Source organism: Schizosaccharomyces pombe, assembly GCF_000002945.2.
Source record: "Schizosaccharomyces pombe strain 972h- genome assembly, chromosome: I".
Taxonomy (NCBI): Eukaryota; Fungi; Ascomycota; class Schizosaccharomycetes; order Schizosaccharomycetales; family Schizosaccharomycetaceae; genus Schizosaccharomyces; species Schizosaccharomyces pombe.
In genome coordinates, this window is record NC_003424.3 from 1,621,636 (window position 1) to 1,638,291 (window position 16,656).

Here is a 16,656-nt window from a genome sequence, read left to right on the forward strand (position 1 = left end):
TAATTAAATGTATGATTTTAAGGGTTCATCACTTGAAAACACGTAAATTTGTTTGTTCAGAAAACCAACACAAACTCGATAGTGTCTATACAGGAAGACGTTTTCTAGATGCATTGCTTGTTCTTCATTCAATACACTTAACTCCGTAGGAGCTATATTTGTAATTTCTTCCAAAAGCTTTTGACTAAATTTTGGGTTTTTAACACTTCCAGTTTCATCGACAATTATGCTTATTAAATCTGCAAATCTCAAACCTGTCAAATCATTGCCATAAACTAATCCCCCTTCTTTTGTTAAATCTTTAATTTTACTTTGCATTATTAAAACGCCAACCTGCCCAAAAGCTTCTCCAGATTGGCTGGCTATTTTTTCAAGAGCCTCTAGGGTGCTCAATCTATAAGCATTTATCTTAATAAGTTCTTTTCTTTTGATTGAAAAATTTAATAGTTTCAAAACTTTACCATCAAATGACTGAAGTGTTTGAATTATTGCATCTTTAATTGACAATTCCAGCATTCCGGTATTGGTTCGGTAGGCAATTGCATTATGAATCAACAAAACTAAAAATTTTGGTGAGTAGGTACATACCTGAATAGAAATCTTTACATACTTGTTTCATTGTTCCAACTGAGAGCGGATTTAACTTGGGACTCTCCTATCAACACGATCATGGCTGATCCAGAAATATCGTGTACGTGTATCGTTTGTTTAGGTAGAGATTTTTTTGTTTCATTATTAAATATCTCGAATTCTTCTTTCCACTGTATTGCAACTAATACATTGACGAACGCCCCATCTTTAAAGTCATTCACTAGTGACAGCGGAACAATATTGTCGCTACCAAACCCAGGACATGGTATTTGCTCTGGTTCAGAAATTGTAGCTTCAATCTTGCTTTCCAAATTTTTGGAATGAATCTGTAGTTTCCAAGCTCTTATCCCAGAAACACGACAGACTACGTCGCTATAGACGAAAACTGAAATGCCGAGTTGTAACTGTCTCAGCATTTCAAATTTTGGCGAATACTTGGATAAACTATAGTTCAATTCAACAATTCCAGTATCATCCATAAGTTTAAACATATAACAAACCTCGTTGGATGAGACACGCTTATTTTTTAAATTAACTATCTTTCCCTTAAAATAGTATCTAAATGTACTTGTCCCTAACTCGTTAATTTTTTTGAATTCATACAATTTCCAATTGATAAACTCAGATAAGTAAACTTCCATTTTTATCTGTAATTTGTGGTGGTTTGCTTTATTTCTTTGGATGCATGAAATACGCGGTAATGAAGTGAGCTAATTTAAATACTAAACATATATACTGAGGCAGTTGAAAAAAATCAAAGAACTTTTTATTTGAGTTGTTCGTCAATAGAAGGAAAAGCTCAACAAATGTAATAAACAATCTAGCTTTAAGAGCATTGAAAATTCATTCTTAAAAAGAAACTGAGAAACCAGCTTAAGACATATTACTTAAGCACTAATTTGCAAAAAAAAAAATACAAAAAGGTTGAGAGTGTTACCACAAGAGCTAAGACTGGAAATAGTAGACATTAAAAGCATGGTTCAAATTCATGTCTATTAAAAGGGTCAACGATGTTAACCCTCACAAGAATGAGTACAGCAGCTTTAATAATTTAGTTTTCAAAGACCAAGGAGTTTTTGGTATTCATTAAAAAAGATTTAACTCTTCAAACTCCAAAAAACTGCACGTAAACACGAAGAGTAGCCATTTATAAAGAGGAAGCAGTTAAAACCATAATTGGCGAAAAGTGTGAAAATGCTTGAATCGCACCATTATGAATCTGGTAAGTCAAGTAAATGTCCCATTTTCTCAATTTTAGTTTTGAGATAAAGGACTACTTCAGCACTTTCAATTCCCTTTTCACCTCTCCATGACTTGGGTATCATTGAAATCCGTTCTACTACACGAACTTCTTTATTTGGGCCTTCAATGCTATTAACCTTTTCAGGATTATTCGTCAAAAGTCTGATATCACGCTGACCAAGATCCATCAACATAGCAGTAGCAACTGCATACGATCTTCCATCTGCTGGATGTTGAAGCAGTAAATTGGCTTGGACGGTGTCGTTTCCTAAATCCTGAAGATTATAAGCCTTGAGTTTCTCGGACAAACCAATTCCGCGACCTTCTTGACGAAGATATATTATGACACCATTCCCTTCTTCACTAATTAAACGGGCTGCTTCATCAAGTTGTTCACCACAATCACAACGAGCCGACCAAGCAGTTTCACCGGTATAGCACTCGGAATGAATTCGAACCAGCGGTACAAAATTAGTCTTCCGTGCTTCTTCTTTCTGCTCTTCGGTAGTTTTTGAAGAGTTAACATCAATATAAGAGCTTTTACGGCCAGGATAAAGTGTCCCCACGTATGCGCCTCGTACCATACGGTCCATTTCTGTTTCGCCTTCTTGCACAGCATCAAGACTATCTGAGCGAATTTGTTGACCAAAAACAATTGCTAAATGCTCTTTATTATCAAAATCGTTTTTGTATAAATGGAGGAAAATCTCCGTCCCCTTAACTGTAGGAATTCTTGCTCTAACAACGCATCGAACCTTTGGAAGCCTTTCAGCAGTACCGACAACGTTGGGTTTAGGCTCAATATCAAGCGCAGGACTTAACATAGGCGAATTTACACATTGTACATCGTCAATTGGCAGACGTTTTTCAGAAGCAACATTTTCAGGAAGACTTAAATCCTGGAGCAATGTTTTGTCATGATGCACTTGATCGCCCTCTTTTTTATCCATTTATAGTAAATTATTAGGATAAAAAAGTACTAATATGGATGTTAAAAAGAAGATGTGGGTTAATGGTGATCTGTCATTAACCACGCTTGTGAAGGCTGAAACCTGTTGTCTGGAAAGTGTACGAATAGCTTACTAAGAAATTTCAAAATTGGCACTCATTCTACAAATCACCTTTATTTACTTCCGTCTTTACTAATCTTCTTTTTTTTTACTAATTATTGTTTAATTTGTGGGAAAATACAACATTTACAGCACTACCTTAAGTATGCAAATACAACAGGTTATCAACAATTATTTGGAATATTTACAGTACTTTTTGATTAAAATATTAAAATGGTTTCAAACAGGATATCATAGGATGCAAATTATGTTTACAAACGCATAACGTAGAAATTTTGCTGCATTGTGAAAATGCAGTAAATATCTTTTTAAAGAATGACTTCAGCAAATATTATCAAAACTACATTCAATGCTCAAGCAAAGCTCTTAACTTATCTAACTGGATACGAATTAGCTTAGCAAACTGTGATGTTTTAGTTTCTTTCGTAAGCTGATCCGATTCTAATTCTTTTGGTATACCAATCACGTCAATAGCGTATTCCTGCTCATACAGACTAGCGGGTATAGCCAAACTTGATAAAAAATTTGGATGTGAAATCAAATAGTCGATGCCTCCAGCATCTCAATCTTCAATTCAGCAAGTCTAATTTCTTGTAGTAATGCGGGATTAAATTGTTGCAAAAGATCGAACAGTAGCACTATCATAAAAGATTCATCGATGGAGGCTAACGAAATTGAGGAAGGAGGTTGACACCAATTTAATAAAGCGTACTGAATTTGAGGAAATGCTAATAAAACAAATTCCCTCATATCGTTCATGATCCTGTTGCCTAAAAATTTAACAATATTAAATAAAAGGGGCAATATTCCACGAATCCAGATTTTGTATTGAATCGATGAACCATCGAGTCCTAACCCACCAGTGCTTAAAGCCGTACTTAATGGACTTTCCATAATTGAGTAAAAAAACCCATTCATAACGATTTGTTCAGCACCTGCTGGTGATGAAGAACATATCAGTAAAAATGACAAAGCTGCATCGGCAAAATACGGCTGACCATCCACCAACAATGAGTGAGACCATGAAAATAACCGTAAACAGTTATCAACAGAAAACGAGTCATTTATATAACTGATGTATAGTGATTGAAGCCCTCTGATCAAATGGGAATTTACTATACATTTATGGAGCGAGTTTAGCAAGACAATGTCGCCATAAACCTCAATTGTAGGATTGATTACGGCCTTCTCAAAAAGCTGAGACAATTTACGATGACATAGCTGCAATAATCCAGATACAAAACCAACACTCAAACTTAGATTTTCTTTTTCCTCTGATAAGAGTCTATTTAGGGTGTTGTATAAAACATGTAACAATGGCCTATAATATGCCATTTCGCCATTGCTATCTTCATAAATAGAAAATTTGGTAGTAGTGATTGCCTTCCAAGTTAACAGAAGAATGGACTGCAAGTGTTCCTTAACTTCATTAGATATGGGTATTGCTAAAGTCTGCTGAGAGATCCGAAATACTAATGCTGCTCGTTCTGCGGATAACTCCTGAACCACATTCACATCAATAGTATCCTCAGCTAATGATTTCAATACCCATTTCATAATCTTCAACTCCAATATTGAAAGTGTTGCGTCTTCTTTGACGAATTCAACGAAAGCACATATAAATATTGACCAGGAACGTAGTAAAGCAGCTTGTGCATCTAACAAGGATAAATTTTCATTAGCAGACATCATCATGCTAATTTTGAAACTGGTATCTTCAGTATTAAGCAACATGTTTTTTGCAAGCTTTATGTTATAAAAATAATTATCGCCATATCTAAGGGGAAAAAGGCCTGTGTTCCTAAGATCTGAAATATGTAAGTCTCCATTTTCATGTTTAAAGGCACGTGTTAAAGCATTATGAATATTTGAATCATATGCGGTAATAGTAAAAGCATGTTGTACCAGATCCTTCATCGAATCTTTCAATGGGTCAATTATTATTTTCTTTGAACTATTTGATTTGTTCAACTTGGACATATGCAACTGAATTGCGGTTATACGAGTAGCATGAGCAGCAAGAATATAAAGGTCAGCTTGAGCCACGGAACTAAGCCCATCCAGCTTAACCGTTAAAGGCAACTTAATGGCATCGACAATTCTGTTCCAAAAATTAGCCTCTTGTTGCAAATTACCAAGAGAAGCAGTCCAAAAATTACGAGAAAGGAATATGAATTCAAAAACTGGTACCTGGGACAATATGTCATTAATAGAAAAGCTATCGAGTCTTTTCTCGGCAAGACTGATTAATGATTTTGAAGTCAATTGCACGTCAACGTTATGATTTAAACTTTTCATTCGATCCAATGGAAATTTTTTTCCAGAAAACAACAATACGGCCAATCCCTGTTGTTGACCCTTCATTATTGACGAAAGAAATTTCCATACAGACCCTTCAATATTGGTTGATTGTATAGGATTTGTAAGAATTTGAATGCAGACACGGCCAACTATATCTGTTGAGTTAATCATGTATGCCAAAAGGGAAGGCGTTTCTGAAGGCCAAGGAGCAAGGATTAGAGCACTGAGCAACTGAAGAATAGGAGCTATGCAGCAGAGGAGACGAGGCAAACAATTAAAAAGATCTGGAGACCTTGAAAAAAGCTCACGCTCTAGTTCTGAAGGTTTCAAATTCAAGAAGCCACGTAAACAGATAAGGGTTTTCATAGCACAAAATGAAGAAATTAACCACATTTTAGCGGCTTTGGCTCTTGGAGAGCTTATCGTGGAAAAAATATCAGTGTACAATAAATTAATAAGATCCATTACAGATAGCAAGGGGTGCAGGTAACGATTTGAATCTTGTTGAACCAAAAACCTTTGTACAATATAATGGCTGAGTTCTCTAAGCGGTAAGGTTTTTTTGTTTACAGTAGTTTTCGGATTAAAATATTCGATTCCAAATGTAACATTAAGCAGTTTTGTTATAAGGGATGCAAACCGATGGCCGATTTGATATTGTTGAATAATCCTAGCATACTTCCAATCAAGATAATTAGCAAATACTTCGCAAAGAAAACGCATGGCCCTTTTAACAAAATCAGTCTTGAGACGTATGGAGAAATCATCAGGAACGACTGAAGTTGAAATACAATTATCCAGTAAAATTTCATAAAGATCAAAGAAAGCTAAGGTAAAATCATAAACACCATTGATAGACTCGTAATCAAAAATGACATCTTCTAAGGATATACCTTTTTCGGAACCTACACAAACCAACGATCGAGTAACATAAGCCCAAACATCAGTAGCTGCAAATCGTGTAAACTCACGCAACAGTCGCAAAGATGATACACAAATCTGATAATCTGCATCTTCGATTACGGAAAGTGAAAGAAAGTAATCCAAAAGATCACAGATTACATTAATAAAATCGAGTTCACCATCAAGACCTTCAGAAGCTAGATGAACTAACTCACAAGCGCCAGAAACATCTGTTTGGAATAGTGGCACAGAAGAAGATAGCACAGTTAATACAAAGCTTTTATGGGAATTGATTAACCCATTTCGAACAATATAGTTTAATGAAATTCCCACTGCTTCCCATAAAGAATAATTTAAGTCCCACATTACAACAGGAGGATAGGTGTCAACCGAAACAATTCTCCCTCGTGTTCCTTTGGGTAAGCTTCGTTCAGCATTAGGAAAAAAGAACCCATACGAATCAAGATGCAAACTTTCTTGAAGTTCTATAAGAGCATTTCCAGTAACATTTGGTTCTGGAATGATTTCGTAAGCCTTGAATCCACTGGGAAGAGATTGAGTAAAAGTCGTCATGTGCAAGAGCTCTGAAGATACCAATTGTTTACTGGTAAGGCATGCAAAGGTGGGAATCAGCAAGAGCACAAATTGAGAATACTCGAACGGAAATCTCGCCCGAGCAAAATTGAGTAAACGAGTTACACTGTCATTATTTTCAAAAAGTTGGTAAACCTGAGGTGTCTTAAAGAGAGTAGTAGCGCAAAGCATTGTTGAATCTGAAAACTTAACATAGGATACTGCACTAGAAAAAAGGGTAGCCATTATTTTTGAGTAACCATCAATGTAAGGATCGTCCTCTAAACTTGAAATGATCCTATGGATTAAAGTGAATGGATCATATTTTAAGGCCGCAATAATTAATGCTTGAAAAGAATTTTGGGGATTTTGAAGAATCTTTGAAGAAACAACGCTCGAATTTTGTATTAAAGGTATGTTATCTGGGCTGTTGCTCAGAAGATGAAGAGCTATGCCCCATGTCAATGATACAGCGGCACCAATTGAATCGTTCGATAGTTGAGTAATCATATCGTGTAGTGAAATTATGGTATTGCCAGAGAGCATAAAGAACGAAGGATTGTCTTTAAAAGAAAGCACCTGTTTCTCTAATGAAATAAAGTTGATGGAAATAATTATGGCAACATTTGTTATCTCTTTGCACATAGAAAACCCTGTGTCAATATCCAAATGCATAAACTCCTGATCATGCAAATACCTAGTTTTTTTCATACAATTGAACCAGGATATAGCCATTTCTGAATTGCAAACCACTAGAGAATAAGTCGACAAAAAGATGACCCGCAAAAGTTGAAGCTGTAAGTTAAAATGAAAAAAATACCATTGAGAGATAGCTTCTTCGCCATTAAATGTTAAGGAAGCGGGCGCCGCTTGACTAGTCATCTTGCTTAAATAGTCGATGATACGGACGCAGAAAATAGAAGGAGTAGTGCTTTGTGCATTTTCTCCAGATCGCTGAGCTGTTTGAAAAATCGATACGATCAATCGGGTAGCCATTTTATGCCACTTGCTGTCTGCATCGGTACAAGCTTGTAAGAGGAAAGCTAAAACTTTCCAGCAAGATATAATTTCAGCATAGTATCTTCTTTGAAATTCTTGGGCAAGAACAGAATCATTGTCTAATTGTGAGAAGTATTGGGTATTTAATTCATATTGATGCACCAGAAGTACATAAGCGACTTGTGCCTCATTATAACCCGTAATGTCTGATATCTTTTTTACACTTTCTAATTGTGATTTCGAGATGGAATGACTACTATCATAAATAGAGAGCTTCGCTTCTTCGCCTTCTGTGGTTTTATTTGAGTTGAGAGTTCCTGTTACGGGACTCTCGATTTGCTGAAAGGCAGCTATACGAGCATCCAGTAGCTCTTCAAACTTATTTTGTGATAAATTCTCATCAGACGTTTCAAAAGCATCTAAGATCCAAGACCAAGAGCTGCACAAAAAGTGTTAATTAAAAACTACACAAAAAGTGATACAACAAAGACACTATAAACAAAGACTTACAGTAAATAATCACCCATGGAAGACTTTTTGGTTAGCTAGAAGCACCAACTAACGGTTGATTTCAAGGATTTATTAGTAAAGATGCCGAAACAACCCTGTGAACCTATACAGATTGGTTCTCCTACGGTACAGTTCGTGCATGCGCACTTTGCAGAGCTTGAATTTGCAATAACGTAGCATAGTGTAAGACAAATAAAAATGCTATTAGAACAAGCACTTAGATCGGCTCGTTCAGATGAATAGCACACTCCTGAGAGTATAAGACAATGCTCGTTATAACAAAGAGTTACGAATCATAAAAAGAACAACACACCATGGGTTATCGTAATCTCAAACTGTTGTCAAGTAAATAAATATTATTTCATGTTTCTGTTCATTTTTTCCACATGCATATTACTGTAGAGGAAACAATTTGAACAGTAGGTTTCTTTTCTTATTCGCCGTCTTGACGGTTTGGATTCATTTGATGCTCGTCGTAATTATAAATGAACAGTAAATAAAGATAGTAGACGTAGATAAAAAGTCGATTCCGAATTATAGACAAGTCGACTTACAACGAATGGAAAAATTATAAATTCACTGTGGCTGAAATTGATGTATGTAACTTTTGCCAACGGAAAATTCACTTACAGCTTAATTTAAGCTTAAGCTGGCTCAGGACAAAAGAAGGAAAGGATGTGGGCGTTCACCATTGGAAGATGATAAACCTCAAATTAATAAACTTAAGACTATATCTGTAATCTGAGTCACGGACTCAAGAACACCTGGCTCCTTCAGTGAAATTACCGCCGCTTTTGCTTCATATCTGATTTGTTCAAAAATTACTGTTAGTACTACTAGCGATCGCTCCGAGTCTCGTTGTTACTACCGTAATAGCAGCACAACACGCACGTACGGAAAGTCGGAATGTAAATCGATCAACAGAGAAGTTCCGCCTTGCCAACATGAACTAAGAAAATAACAATTGATCGGTGTTGCAACTTGATACATTAAGCGATACTCAATTAATTAGATGAGCGATTTATTTTCACCATGTTTGTCTCGAATGTATTGGATATTTTAATGGGAGTAAAAATCATTTCGGTTGATTTAATCCAATATTGAAGGTTTGACTAGGATTTTCACAGATAATGATTGATAGTGATTTCAAAAGATGTAATGAATACGAAGATGGTTTAAACCTTCCCGAGCATTCTTCGAGCCTGTAAATGGAAACACAATAACAGCTGAGCAAAAATGTCTTGGAATATGAATCAATTTTAAACAAAAAATGGCTAAAGGAAAAATTAGAGAAATTTCATTGACTGTGAATTCTATGAAGTTATAAGATGCACTTTGCCGTGGTGAGTTATATACGGGTTTTCATGATTGCATGTCATATTTTCATAATGCTTCTTACCGTCTTAAAATTTGGTGTAGCATTCAGTCGATATTACGTTACCTGGGGCAAGTCCTTACATGGGGTCATGCCTTCGGTTTTTTAAGCAAGGTGCAATCTTACATGAAAACAACACCAATTTTACTGAACGTAGTAGCAGTGTGTTTTTTGAGTGTAATCCTTGTTATAGTATTGAAAAATTAAAATCGAATAGGATTTTAATTGCAGTTCGTTTATTCTCATTCGCTTTTTCGTCATTTTCGACCACGTTAAGAATTTTGCGAGATTTTATCATCGCGGCTTCAAAGTGCGAATTTGAAAAGATTTGGAGTACTACATTTTCAATATCTTTTCTATCCTTTAATTTTAAATCCTCTGAGTCTCCTAGTCTTTAAGCCCGCTGGGCGACACAATAGGCTTCTCTTTTCTACCTACGAGTCTCACAAAATTCAAGGTCGGATATCTACAGTTTTCCTATGCTGCATCTTTGCTTGAAAGTTTAGTTTATAAAAACTAAAGAGGGGGAAAACTAGTGCTGGAACGTTATTCAAAAGTACTTAACTAGTATTTCTCTCTTCCATAAGTCATTTGAGTTTTATCAAAAAGTGCTTTGCAAACTGAATTTGAAGAACTTTTTTGCTTCAGCCAAATCCTTCACAAGAGTATTTTCGTACTTTTTTTCGCTGAAACCGACGATTGTTTTCGTTGGGCTATAAGATAATCACCTTGTTTCCTGGTTTCCTCCCTCTCTCAACCATTTTCCCCTCTTTACAAATTTCGCAATCATAGATTTTTCATCGTTTTTTTTTTCAGTTCACTCTCTGTGTCACTTTGATTGTATGCATACTTTTCACCTTCACATTCGATGGGTTCTCAACAGTCTAAGTATGTTTATTTTTTTGTCCAATTTCTCAACCTGCCGTAGGTTTGGGGAAGAACCAATACATTATTAACCAAATTACAGGTTAGACTTTAGGAACGCGGTTTTACGACTACACGAAGAAAGGGTAGGTAATATTTTTCTTTTGGTTGGTTTCATAATTCAGTGAATGCCAGAGAATACGAAGTTCAATTCTTAGGATTCTCTGCTAATGAATGTGAATTCAATTTGAATATAATCATAAATAATTGAAAATTTCAAGTGTACTAACCAATTCAGAACATTCCAAAATTTGACCTTATATGGGAGCGTGTAAGTGTGATCTTTATTCGTGAATATTTTTGCTAACTAATAATCTTTAGCTTTGGACGCTTCCAGAAACAACCGAAGACGTGTTTCATTTGATGTCTATCGATGATTTGACAAAAGTTAAAGACAACGCTCCAGAAAATTTGCAAACTATTATTGCTGTACTCTGGGACAAATTAGAAGATCTACAAAAAGAAACATTGTTTGATGACCCCGCCGCTCCCACTACAAAATGCGCGTTAAATTGTATGCGACTTTTGACAAGGCTTATGCCAATTATATTTGAGGATAAGTCAATGTTAGAATGGTTTGACTATTTTGCGTGGACAGTTCCAAAGGATCCGAACATCAATACACCCCGAGGAGCAAGCTTTTTAAACACCGTTGTAGATTATCTGTTCCTAATCAATTTTACCATCCCTGCTCATAATGATCTTACCCATGGAGTTCACTACTGTATTTGGGAAACTGGGGTAGTTTATCATCCCACAATGTTGAAAGAGCGCTCGTACGAACTTCACCGTGTCGAAGTCCTCCGACTCTTACTTTCATTATTTTCCGAGGAAATATATCGAACAGATGGCAATGGAAGCAGTTGTTGTGCTTATGTTGCTTCAATAGCTAACAGGCGCTTAGTCCTTTGTCTTCTTTCTTCTCTCATCAATACAGCAATGCGTTTCAATACGATGTTTTGGAAGCCTGAGTTTCTTCCCCTTGACAACTCGGTAGCTCACATGTCTTTGATAGAGTATTGTTTTTCTGTCCTACTCATACTAATGTCGGAAGAAAACAACAACGGCACTCCTTGTTATAATAATTACCGTTCTTCAAAAAACACATTACCAAAAAACTATTTTAGCATTCTGCTTTCAAAACTTCAACCTTATTCAGATTTCCAAATCATCCTTGATGGAATGAGCAGACTGTTATATCCCCCTATGCAATCTACCATTCCAAAAAGAAGCTCATTGATTATGTTTGACTACTACCCTCTTGTATTAATTTTTTGCAAACTTTTTATTCATTATAACGAGAGGTTTTTTCATTATCTTATTGATACCGATCGAGCAATCGATTTGTTTATATTTTTGTTATATTTAAGTTTTGAATATCTCGGAGATCCTTCGACTTATAACCACTTAAAGCTTTGTGTAATTCTGTTAAAGCGCTTGACCGCTGAAAAATATTTTTGTAAGCGCTTAAACAAGCCATTTCAACAGCAGACCGCCTTACCAATTAGCATGCCAGTTCCTTTCGAAGGTGGTACTTACGCAGATTTTACCATTATTGCAATTTCATTACTAGTGCAATATACTAAAGATTATCATTCCGAGATTGCTCAAATGCTTTGCTGCTCGCTTTGCTACCTTTGTTTATACGCGCAAAATTTAAACTCACATTCCAGCCAGAGTTTGTTTGAATTGTTTCAATCTGCTTCCTATCCAGGCTTTTTAATTTCTAACGACGTCAATCACAAAATTTTAAAGTATGTTATAGGAGCTATCAACAATGCAATTCAATATGCCCAAAAATACAATGCACCACTCTTATACTTCTTTTCAATGCACAAAGATTACATTGAAGCGGTCAGCGCTTTATCGTTTGATGCCATTATGAGTGTTAGAAACTCATCCGCGGAAGGAGATTCTGCATACTGGACTCGCAATGGTAAAACATTTTCTTCAAAAGCGTTTGACTCCATATTGTTAAGCCGACTTCGATATGTTAGGTCAAAAAGTCCAACGCCATATTATCCTATAGAAAGTAGTGAATTTGGTTTCACTAACCTCAAAGACGTTACTAGCAAAGATGAAATTACTGATGGATTCGATAAAGCACTTCGCTCCAATTCTTTACGTACTCACAGGGATAGTAGGCCTGTCCAACCATTGTTGAAGCAACGTCCTCAATTACATAGAGCTCTTACAGAAAGTGCCACACTCCATGGCAATGACCGTTCGTTAGAAGATACCGACGAAGCGAAGGTAGAGCCAATTGCTCATTCAGTAGATTACACTTTTAAGCCGACTGTAGAATGGTGGAATAAATGGTGGCCTTCGCTGAACTTCCGAACTATGCTCGATATTTTCACTGACCTATCTCTCAAAATCAGTGATATGAAGAAAGCCGGTCATCCAGCTTCAGAAATCATGGCTATGATAAAAACTCAAAAATACCCAGCAACTAATCAACCATACATTCCGAAATATAGAACAAAGGAATGGAGACAACAATTGGCAAATTTTGCTCGTCTATTCGCCTGGCAAGTCTCATGCGATTTAGACAGTCATAAAAGAGAAGGGCCAGGCATCTTTGAAGGTACGGATGTCAAAATATTTGACTCATTTTAGACTTGAAATCTCCTTGAGGATTATGCTTGAGCGGCATATCTCCGTTTTAAGAATTGAAATGGAGAAATTTGAACTATCCTAAGTTTTGTATGTTCAAAGAGTCTGTTTGAATAGATACTTGGCTTTTTACATCTGTTTTATTTTTTTATTATTTCTTTTCACAAATTGGTTAAAAAAATGTTGTTTCGTTTTTCATTCAGAATTACCACTAGTATGTTACTACTTTTATCGTTATTTTACATTCTCAGTAACTGTTTAGCATTTACTAAAAGATTTTATGTATACACCAGGGATTTATTCTTTGTAGTTTAATAGATAATAAATGCAAATGCCAAACAAATAATGCTTCGCAATAAACATCGGAAAATCAACTCAAGTTGAAATATATTTTTTTTTCAATTGAGCACACTACTCACATAACCAAAGAAAAATCAAAACTATTGATTATTTAACCAAAACCATACTTATGTAGCTCCCTTCTAAAGGCGAAAATTTTTCGACGTTTTCTTATTTGCTCAGTAAGGTTTTGCAGCTAATCGTTAGAACACTATCATTATACCAATTAATTTAATAGAAATACTTACGCAATTGAGTAAGTAGTACATGAAACCGTTTTTTCAGAGTATAACGTTGTCGAGAATATTTATCGTCAGGAGAGAAACGAGCAGGATGCGAAGATTTTGTGACTCTTCCATCTGGAGATACCTTTTTTAAAGTATAAACACGCTTTCCCTCATCATTTAAATAATACATCAAATGCATTGTGAAAAAAAAAACGGATATTACAATTTTCCTATGGTGCTGGAAAGGTGTAAATGTCAAAAGTACCTCAACTTCAGGTGACTGTTTTTGTTGCTAAATTACGCTAAAGCATTATAACACAGACATAATCAAATATTAAATTATTTAGCGACTCTCTTCTTTTATTATTCACTAAAATTTAAAAACAATACTGTAAGCAGAATAAGCAATATGGGGTTAAGGATATAGCAATCTTCGTAAAATTAAAACAGCTATTGTCATTATAATAAATTAGAATAAAATAATTTCTTTTAAAATCCGAGTTTTCAGCTATTAAGAAAATGCGATTAATTATTGACCAAATCAGATCCAACTATTTAGTTTACATCTTTAACATACGTTTGCTTGGAACATTTAGTAATTGCACCTTAGTACACTTAACTTATGGGTTATTAAACAAGGGAGTTAAACCTCTATTTTAAGCAGTTCGTTTTTGATTGTCTTTCTTTAGGGAAATATTATTTTTTTTTTTTTATTGCGCATCTAATTAAGATAGATAATTAATTGATGTCTTTGCTTTAATAATCACTCAAAGAATTGCTCTTTGTCTCCTTTTCAAACATATCCATTAACGTTTGACTAAGTTTGTTCCATGCAACCTCCCCCATTGAATTTTCAAAAAACAAAAGTAAATTAACCAACCGCGGTAGAAGACTGGATTCTGATAAATCATCGTCAGAATATCTTTGTACTCTGATATATTTCCTTGAACAATTGAATATATGGCTCAAATTATCATTCCTAATGATACACTGTAATCCACCTAACTTTTGCACTGCCTTTAAGCTTGATGGGTAAATTATGTACGGACATTGTTTGTGATTATATTTTAGTAACTTCTCTGCTTCTCCGAGATCCAGCGTTTTCCCCACATCTGTAATATGCCAACAGAGCATTCGAATCGGGTTGATCAATAGTCGAGATATAAACCAGTGCGAACTGAATGATTGGTGGTAAAGGCTATTTTCAAAATTTCTTTGCATAAATTTTAAAATAAGTTCTTGTATAGCGATTCTCTGTTTCGGTGTAAGCGACTTTTGTCGCTGATGAACAAATTCTGACAAGTATTGAAACAACGTTGATTCATTGTATTGCTGACTATGTAATTTTGTCAGAGCGATTCCTTTCCTGGAACAGAAAAACAAATTTTTCAGATGAGTAGAAGACATAATTTGATACAGACCACCCATTGCAGCTACAGCATGTAGATGGTATCGTTCCAAATGGAATGGATGGGCAAATGATTTAAGAAATAAGCGGTTTGCCTCCTGTAATACAACCATTTTTTTTGCAATCATTAAATAAGAAATCAGACATAAGGTTGGCTTAACCAACAAGCTAGCGAGCAACGTATTAAATGAAGAAGAAAAAGAATTATTGAAAAGTTCTTTTTCGGATAACTCTTTCCTGGCGACGTTAAACTTTGAAACATATAAATCAAAATTTTGGTATATAGTCTTTTCTGATTCAGGAATAGATAATATTGAAATTGACTCGTTAGATATTAATTTATTAGGAATCACAGTTTTTATGCTTCGAGTAAACTTGTAAGTTTCTTTTTTTGTCTCCTCGACATTTATTGTTTCGTATAAAGAGTCAATCATGGCATCCCAAACGTCCACTGGAACAATTTTCTTTCGATTTTTGGAAGATGAATATGCTAATAAAAAAATTTTTGCGACAAATAAGTCATCTTTTTCATTTTCTACAAATGCAAGCAAGTTTTTTTTTAAACCCATCAAGTAAACAGCGTTGTATAGACCTCCAATATACTTAATTGCTAATAAATTTCCTTTCGTGAATTGTTTTGAATGATTGCTTGCTGTGCTAACAGCTGTGTCTTCAAATTTCATGATTTTTTTACCGGATAAATCTTCAAAAACTATTTGAGAAAACATGAAGTGCAAAGGATCAACGAGTAAGCTTGTGAATGCCCAGCATTTTGATGAATTTTTCAACAAAAACTCGTCATTGTGCGAACTAACTTCAACGTAAACATCTTTGAAGACAGTATTAGTATTGATTGATGATTCTTTGAAAGAAACTTTGTCATTGGCGTTGGAAAGTATGGAAGCAATCCTTATATACAACTTTTCAGATGATACGACACTATCGTCAGTTGAAAGCAAAATAACTTTCTGAGCTGAACAGTAAAAAACATCAGTCAAATATTTTCGTATGAAACTTTGAAGAGAAACAAAATGGTAAAAAATGCTTTCAGGAATCAAGCTCTTCCAAATGTATTCAGCTTCATTTATACCAGTTAAGCAATTGGATCGTCTGGCATACCAATAGATAGCTTGAATTGCGTTTACAACAATAGATGTAAGTTTTTGGTTCTTTCTAAAATCAATGACGGGGACTGTAGCAGTAAGGTCATCATGTTTTTTTTTTTGCCAAGTTGAGTGAAATCGCCTATTGCAGCAATTGTTTGAAACAATGACTGAATTTATCAACGCATAGGTGGTTGCTGTAATTTTGAAGAAATCATTAGTATGCTTATAATTTGCAAAAATAACCTCATCGGCCTTCGATATTATTGCTTTGATTGGAAATCTGTCGCGCAGCTGATGAGAAAGCAAGTTCATTACGGGCCGCTCAAAAAGGTGGCTTTCTGGATTTTTTTAGAAAACTATCGTATACTGTTAGCAATCATTGAGTATTGACGACCGAGTATTAAAAATCTAAAGATTTCTTAATTAGTGTATATGAAGGAGAGGACAAGGTAGGTCCTTTGAAGTAGCTTTG

General features: G+C 35.2%; 8 protein-coding genes and 10 long non-coding RNA genes across 18 annotated transcripts; 10 read left to right on the forward strand and 8 right to left on the reverse strand.

Moving 5' to 3' along the window:
* Nucleotides 1–3: 3 nt before the first annotated feature.
* Nucleotides 4–1,252, reverse strand: meu32 (the record flags this gene model as incomplete). The annotated part of the gene is made up of 2 exons (NM_001018845.2): nucleotides 611–1,252; nucleotides 4–560 (listed from the first exon to the last, which is right to left on the reverse strand). Exons 1-2 carry the CDS (start codon nucleotides 1,230–1,232, stop codon nucleotides 4–6), a joined length of 1,179 nt encoding a protein of 392 aa, NP_593412.1. The 5' UTR covers nucleotides 1,233–1,252.
* On the forward strand, nucleotides 103–322 carry SPOM_SPNCRNA.2724. The gene has a single exon (NR_192092.1). It is a non-coding gene; the product is annotated as a non-coding RNA (long non-coding RNA).
* On the forward strand, nucleotides 456–1,338 carry SPOM_SPNCRNA.2725. Its single transcript, NR_192093.1, has one exon. It is a non-coding gene; the product is annotated as a non-coding RNA (long non-coding RNA).
* Nucleotides 1,275–2,880, reverse strand: rib1 (GTP cyclohydrolase). The gene has a single exon (NM_001018846.3). It carries the CDS (start codon nucleotides 2,781–2,783, stop codon nucleotides 1,803–1,805), a length of 981 nt encoding a protein of 326 aa, NP_593413.1. The 5' UTR covers nucleotides 2,784–2,880; the 3' UTR covers nucleotides 1,275–1,802.
* SPOM_SPNCRNA.2726 lies at nucleotides 1,343–1,572 on the forward strand. The gene has a single exon (NR_192094.1). It is a non-coding gene; the product is annotated as a non-coding RNA (long non-coding RNA).
* On the forward strand, nucleotides 1,840–6,386 carry SPOM_SPNCRNA.2727. Its single transcript, NR_192095.1, has one exon. It is a non-coding gene; the product is annotated as a non-coding RNA (long non-coding RNA).
* On the reverse strand, nucleotides 3,116–8,312 carry nup184 (nucleoporin Nup184). Its single transcript, NM_001018847.3, is given in 3 exon segments — nucleotides 3,116–3,457; nucleotides 3,457–8,118; nucleotides 8,190–8,312. Coding segments are annotated over 3 exon segments (4,887 nt in total). The 5' UTR covers nucleotides 8,207–8,312; the 3' UTR covers nucleotides 3,116–3,249.
* SPOM_SPNCRNA.2728 lies at nucleotides 6,616–6,914 on the forward strand. The gene has a single exon (NR_192096.1). It is a non-coding gene; the product is annotated as a non-coding RNA (long non-coding RNA).
* On the forward strand, nucleotides 7,052–7,674 carry SPOM_SPNCRNA.2729. Its single transcript, NR_192097.1, has one exon. It is a non-coding gene; the product is annotated as a non-coding RNA (long non-coding RNA).
* Nucleotides 8,313–9,264: 952 nt separating the features above from the next.
* Nucleotides 9,265–9,568, reverse strand: SPOM_SPAP27G11.11C (uncharacterized protein; the record flags this gene model as incomplete). Its single annotated transcript, NM_001018848.1, has 2 exons — nucleotides 9,265–9,463; nucleotides 9,546–9,568. The coding sequence occupies 2 exons, from the start codon at nucleotides 9,566–9,568 to the stop codon at nucleotides 9,265–9,267; spliced, it is 222 nt and encodes a 73-aa protein (NP_593415.1).
* On the reverse strand, nucleotides 9,494–10,766 carry SPOM_SPNCRNA.750. The gene has a single exon (NR_151123.1). It is a non-coding gene; the product is annotated as a non-coding RNA, possible alternative UTR (long non-coding RNA).
* Nucleotides 9,648–9,962, forward strand: SPOM_SPAP27G11.16 (uncharacterized protein; the record flags this gene model as incomplete). Its single annotated transcript, NM_001018849.1, has 1 exon — nucleotides 9,648–9,962. The coding sequence occupies one exon, from the start codon at nucleotides 9,648–9,650 to the stop codon at nucleotides 9,960–9,962; it is 315 nt and encodes a 104-aa protein (NP_593416.1).
* SPOM_SPAP27G11.12 (uncharacterized protein) lies at nucleotides 9,689–13,197 on the forward strand. The gene is made up of 4 exons (NM_001018850.3): nucleotides 9,689–10,452; nucleotides 10,532–10,574; nucleotides 10,727–10,759; nucleotides 10,810–13,197. Exons 1-4 carry the CDS (start codon nucleotides 10,433–10,435, stop codon nucleotides 13,105–13,107), a joined length of 2,394 nt encoding a protein of 797 aa, NP_593417.1. The 5' UTR covers nucleotides 9,689–10,432; the 3' UTR covers nucleotides 13,108–13,197.
* Nucleotides 12,088–12,864, reverse strand: SPOM_SPNCRNA.2730. Its single transcript, NR_192098.1, has one exon. It is a non-coding gene; the product is annotated as a non-coding RNA (long non-coding RNA).
* A 278-nt stretch (nucleotides 13,198–13,475) lies between the features above and the next one.
* Nucleotides 13,476–13,869, reverse strand: nop10 (snoRNP complex protein; the record flags this gene model as incomplete). The annotated part of the gene is made up of 2 exons (NM_001018851.3): nucleotides 13,476–13,639; nucleotides 13,692–13,869. 2 exons carry the CDS (start codon nucleotides 13,867–13,869, stop codon nucleotides 13,623–13,625), a joined length of 195 nt encoding a protein of 64 aa, NP_593418.1. The 3' UTR covers nucleotides 13,476–13,622.
* Nucleotides 13,567–13,942, forward strand: SPOM_SPNCRNA.2731. The gene has a single exon (NR_192099.1). It is a non-coding gene; the product is annotated as a non-coding RNA (long non-coding RNA).
* A 138-nt stretch (nucleotides 13,943–14,080) lies between these two features.
* SPOM_SPAP27G11.14C (uncharacterized protein) lies at nucleotides 14,081–16,635 on the reverse strand. The gene has a single exon (NM_001018852.3). It carries the CDS (start codon nucleotides 16,494–16,496, stop codon nucleotides 14,427–14,429), a length of 2,070 nt encoding a protein of 689 aa, NP_593419.1. The 5' UTR covers nucleotides 16,497–16,635; the 3' UTR covers nucleotides 14,081–14,426.
* On the forward strand, nucleotides 14,451–15,114 carry SPOM_SPNCRNA.2732. Its single transcript, NR_192100.1, has one exon. It is a non-coding gene; the product is annotated as a non-coding RNA (long non-coding RNA).
* Nucleotides 16,636–16,656: the final 21 nt, after the last annotated feature.

What these genes read in the sequence shown, in the direction of transcription:
- rib1 (NM_001018846.3), bottom strand. Translation starts at nt 2,783, where the DNA reads ATGGATAAAAAAGAGGGCGATCAAGTGCATCATGACAAAACATTGCTC.
- SPOM_SPAP27G11.12 (NM_001018850.3), top strand. Translation starts at nt 10,433, where the DNA reads ATGGGTTCTCAACAGTCTAA. An exon ending in ATGGGTTCTCAACAGTCTAA is followed by an intron (nt 10,453 to 10,531) that starts GTATGTTTATTT and finishes ACCAAATTACAG; the next exon opens with GTTAGACTTTAGGAACGCGG. An exon ending in TACGACTACACGAAGAAAGG is followed by an intron (nt 10,575 to 10,726) that starts GTAGGTAATATT and finishes TAACCAATTCAG; the next exon opens with AACATTCCAAAATTTGACCT.
- SPOM_SPAP27G11.14C (NM_001018852.3), bottom strand. Translation starts at nt 16,496, where the DNA reads ATGAACTTGCTTTCTCATCAGCTGCGCGACAGATTTCCAATCAAAGCA.